Source organism: Nerophis ophidion, linkage group LG04 (genome assembly GCF_033978795.1).
Source record: "Nerophis ophidion isolate RoL-2023_Sa linkage group LG04, RoL_Noph_v1.0, whole genome shotgun sequence".
Lineage (NCBI taxonomy): Eukaryota > Metazoa > Chordata > Actinopteri > Syngnathiformes > Syngnathidae > Nerophis > Nerophis ophidion.
In genome coordinates, this window is record NC_084614.1 from 82,822,827 (window position 1) to 82,827,826 (window position 5,000).

The window sequence follows — 5,000 nt, forward strand, 5'->3', positions numbered from 1 at the left end:
TACATTTTTTTTTTCCTTTTACGGAAGGTTTTTTGTAGAGAATAAATGATGAAAAAAAACAATTAATTAAACGGTTTAAAAAAGTAAATAAAAGGGCAAAAATGAAATTAAAATTTTGAAACATAGTTTATCTTCAATTTCAACTCTTTAAAATTCAACCGAAAAAAAGAAGAGAAAAACTAGCTAATTCGAATCTTTTAAAAAAAATTAAAGAATTTATGGAACATCATTTGTAATTTTTCCTGATTAAGATCAATGTTTTAAATAGGTTAAAATCCAATCTGCACTTTGTTAGAATATATAACAAATTGGACCTAGCTATATTTCTAACAAAGACAAATCATTATTTCTTCTAGATTTTCCAGAACAAAAATTTTAAAAGAAATTCCAAAGACTTTGAAATAAGATTTAAATTTGATTCTACAGATTTTCTAGATTTGCCAGAATAATTGTTTTGAATTAATCATAAGTTTGAAGAAATATTTCACAAATATTCTTCCTCGAAAAAACAGAAGCTAAAATGAAGAATTAAATTAAAATGTATTTATTATTCTTTACAATAAAAAAATAAATGTACTTGAACATTGATTTAAATTGTCAGGAAAGAAGAGGAAGGAATTTAAAAGGTAAAAAGGTATATGTGTTTAAAAATGCTAAAATCATTTTTAAGGTTGTATTTTTTCTCTAAAATTGTCTTTCTGAAAGTGATAAGAAGCAAAGTAAAAAAATAAATGAATTAATTTAAACAAGTTAAGACCTAGTCTTTAAAATATTTTCTTGGCTTTTCAAATTCTATTTGAGTTTTGTCTCTCTTAGAATTAAAAATGTCCAGCAAAGCGAGACCAGCTTGCTAGTAAATAAATACAATTTAAAAAATAGAGGCAGCTCACTGGTAAGTGCTGCTATTTGAGCTATTTTTAGAACAGGCCAGCGGGCGACTCATCTGGTCCTTAAGGGCGTTTGTGACCCCTGGTCTACTAAGATGCCTGCTGCTAAGGACGCCGCAAAGAAAGTTGTTTAAATTAAATTGAAAAAAGAACATTGATAGTTGGTCATAGGTATCGTTTTTTAGGTTTAAAAAATACGTTGTTTATCGCTATCAACAGTTCCTTTTATGTGTTATTTTGGAAAGAGCGCAAAGGGCTCCCGGGCAGCACTTTGGACACCCCTGCGCTAACGTCATGGATCCACGTAGAAAAATGCCGAGTCGCCGTCGCCCCCTGGCTGTCGTTCATGAAAGTTCACTTAAGTCCGTCCCAGCCCGCCGCCGGCTCCGACCCGGTGGAGGTCCTGTTGGTGCGCGTGGCCCTCCTGGCTCGTAGCGACACCAGGTTCAACAGTCTCTCCAGCTCGTCCCCAGACCCCCTCACGTTGCTGGAGCCCAGAGCGCCGCCTTCTCCGGACCCCCTCCAGTTCTCGTCCGCATGCAAGTCCCAGGCCCTCAGCGGGGGTAGGAGCTGGGCCGGGTGCAAGCTCAGGCCCGGCGGGCTGGACGGGTATCCCTCGTAGGCGTCTCGTGACGGGGGCAGGGTGTCGTAAAGGACCTCCGAGTCTTCGCCGGGCTCCGAGCCCCGCCTGGTTTCTTGGTACTCCTCGTAGACCGGCGAGGAGCAGCTGCCGCGCTGGTCCCGACTCGGATTCCGCCGCTTCCTCTGCCACTCCCCGGACTGGTTCCTCTCCCATTGGAAGGCTGTCCTCCCGACCTCCGGACCCGGGTCCTGGCTCCTGTCCACTCCCGGTACCGGGGCTCGGTAGTCCAGCTGCAGGGAGCGGGTGCTGCCCCCCCGCCTGATGCTCTGCGGGGTGTCGCTCAGGTTGTAATGCGAGCCCACCTCCGGCGGGCGGAGGCGAGACGGCGAGAACCAGCCGGAGGTCTGGCTGGAGGAGTCCCAGCGGTACCCTGCGGGGACACAAGCACACCTTTAGACCCCCTTTCATCCTCTCATGCTGCTGCCATGGCAACCAATCACATCTCTCGTCTTCATCGCGCCATATGGAATATTCTGTTATTAATAGTAACGGTGGTAAATCAATTTAAATGAATATAAAATGATATCAATATAATTAAAATATAACAGATTAAATATCATTATAAAATATAAAATATTTATTATAAAATACCAATAAATAATTGTTAAAAATATAATTTTATTATTCTTATTCATAAATTATTATTTAATAATTGTAACAATGCCATCCTTCCATTTACTGCCGTTTGTCCCTGTCTGGGTGGCGAGGGTTGCTGGAGCCTATCCCAGCTGCATTTGGGCGGAAGGCGTCGTACACCCTGGACAAGTGGAATCGTAACGATGGTTAAATAATTTTAAATATACAAATGATATGAATATAATGACAATATACTATATAGTGCCATAATAAAGTGAATTAAATATAATTGTAAAACATAGATACATCAATACAAATGATAAATAATAAATAATGTATTATAAAATAAAAATGGATATCCATCCATCCATCCATCATCTTCCGCTTATCCGAGGTCGGGTCGCGGGGGCAACAGCCTAAGCAAGGAAGCCCAGACTTCCCTCTCCCCAGCCACTTCGTCTAGCTCTTCCCGGGGGATCCCGAGGCGTTCCCAGGCCAGCCGGGAGACATAGTCTTCCCAATGTGTCCTGGGTCTTCCCCGTGGCCTCCTACCAGCTGGACGTGCCCTAAACACCTCCCTAGGGAGGCGTTCGGGTGGCATCCTGACCAGATACCCGAACCACTTCATCTGGCTCCTCTCGATGTGGAGGAGCAGCGGCTTTACTTTGAGTTCCTCCCGGATGGCAGAGCTTCTCACCCTATCTCTAAGGGAGAGACCCAAACTCATTTGGGCCGCTTGTACCCGTGATCTTATCCTTTCGGTCACGACCCTAAGCTCGTGACCATAGGTGAGGATGGGAACGTAGATCGACCGGTAAATTGAGAGCTTTGCCTTCCGGCTCAGCTCCTTCTTCACCACAACGGATCAGTACAACGTCCGCATTACTGAAGACGCCGCACCGATCCGCCTGTCGATCTCCCCATCCACTCTTCCCCCACTCGTGAACAAGACTCCTAGGTACTTGAACTCCTCCACTTGGGGCAGGGTCTCCTCCCCAACCCGGAGATGGCACTCCACCCTTTTCCGGGCGAGAACCATGGACTCGGACTTGGAGGTGCTGATTCTCATTCCGGTCGCTTCACACTCGGCTGCGAACCGATCCAGTAAAAATGGATAATTGGGTTTATTTTGTTCAAAATGTTCCTAGTGTGCAAGGACTACTGCCAAGTCTTTATCGTCTGATATGAAATGTTTTTCAATTTTATTTTTATTATTAATAGTAATGATGGTTAAAATAATATAAATATATACATATAATTATATTTTACATAATATAGAGTTGTAATATGTTGTCTTAGATATGTGATAAAAATAGTACAGATAATAAATAATTATGAAAAATAATTACAATAAATAAATATATAATATAGGGTTATAATATTAAATATTATATACTTTTTTAATTTATAAAATAATTAATAGTTATTTTAAAATAATGAATGATTAATAATGAATAATTGTATTTATTTTTTTTGAATATTTTCCTAGTGTGCAAGAACTGATCACAGCTAAGTATTTATCACGCGATTTTTTGTTAAGTTATAATAATTACATTGGTTTTAACTAATATAAAAATATATATTATATAAATTTGTAATATATTTAATAGCATTATTTAATAAAAAATAATGAATAAATATTATAAAATAATGATTAATATTTTGGGTCAATATTCTCCTAATCACAGAGGTGCCACCAAGTCTTCATCGTGCGGTATGGAATATTTTTATTGATAGTAACAATAATTGCACTGATTTAAATGGATATAAAAAATGTATAAATGTATAATATATAGGGTTATAATATATTGTATTCCATACTATTATTTAAAAAAAAAAAATACAAATAATGAATAAATATTATAAAGGAATAATGAACAATGGTATTTATTTTGTTAAATATGTTTAATAATAACAATAATTAAATTAATTTAAATTAATATAACAATTATATTAATTTATAAAAAATAGGGTTACCGTATTTCCTTGAATTGCCGCCCGGTATATAGTATGCGCCTGACTAGAATTACTGCCGGGTCAAACTCGTTTCGCAAAATAATTAGCGCATGCTTAGCTTTACCGCCGATTCAGGATTAACGCCGGGTCAAACTCTGTTCGCAAAATGTTATTTTTCTTAGCGCATGTCCAGAATTTCCGCCGGGTCAAACTCGTCACGTCACGAGTGTCACTTCACCTGTCATCATTTTCAAAATGGAGGAGGCTGATTTCAATCATTTAAAATCGCATAAAGGGAAGAAGATTAAGAGCTATTCAGTAGGATTTAAGGTCCAAGCTATTGAATATGCTAAAAAGAACAGTAAGCAGCTATGTTTTATTAATATACCGTAGCTGCGTGTGTCAAATATGAGTCATTAAATGACTCCCGCCTCCTGGTGGTAGAGGGCGCTAGTGATCCTTCTTGCGACTACTCGGCTGCAGAAGAAGTGACAACAAGCAGCAAGAGTGAACAGCTTGTGTTTATTTTTTCCTCTCGCTTGCACTTTTAACATGGAGGATTACATATCTAAAATAAAACAGTTTTCTAAACTGGACTTTCAATCGAAGCAGGAAGTAGTAGAGGAAGATCTCCATCGAGACAGAGAGACTTTTAAAACTGAAGAAAGATAAGGAAGACTTCTATAAACAAGTTATCGATGCTTTTGATCAGAAGGAGCTGGCATGGACTTCATTTATAAGTAAAGGTAAGACCATAATAAAGTTTTTTTATTAAATGTGATTTTCATGATGGTATCCTTACATCACTCTCAAATTTATAAGCGCAGGCCTAAATTTACCGCATGCCTTTGGTAAGTGCTGGAGGGAGAAGAGGTTTTAAAATAATTAGCGCATGCTTGCCTTTAACGCGAATTTAGCGCCCTGGCAGCAATTCAAGG

General features: G+C 38.9%; 1 protein-coding gene across 1 annotated transcript in view; it reads right to left on the reverse strand.

Moving 5' to 3' along the window:
* Window positions 1–152: 152 nt before the first annotated feature.
* The window catches only part of LOC133550485 (protocadherin Fat 3-like), a 187,683-nt gene continuing 182,835 nt past the window's right edge, over window positions 153–5,000 (reverse strand). The window contains exon 45 of the mRNA XM_061896465.1: window positions 153–1,900. Coding sequence (XP_061752449.1) covers window positions 1,242–1,900 — 659 coding nt within the window. The 3' untranslated portion in view covers window positions 153–1,241. The remainder of the gene's footprint in view (window positions 1,901–5,000) is intronic.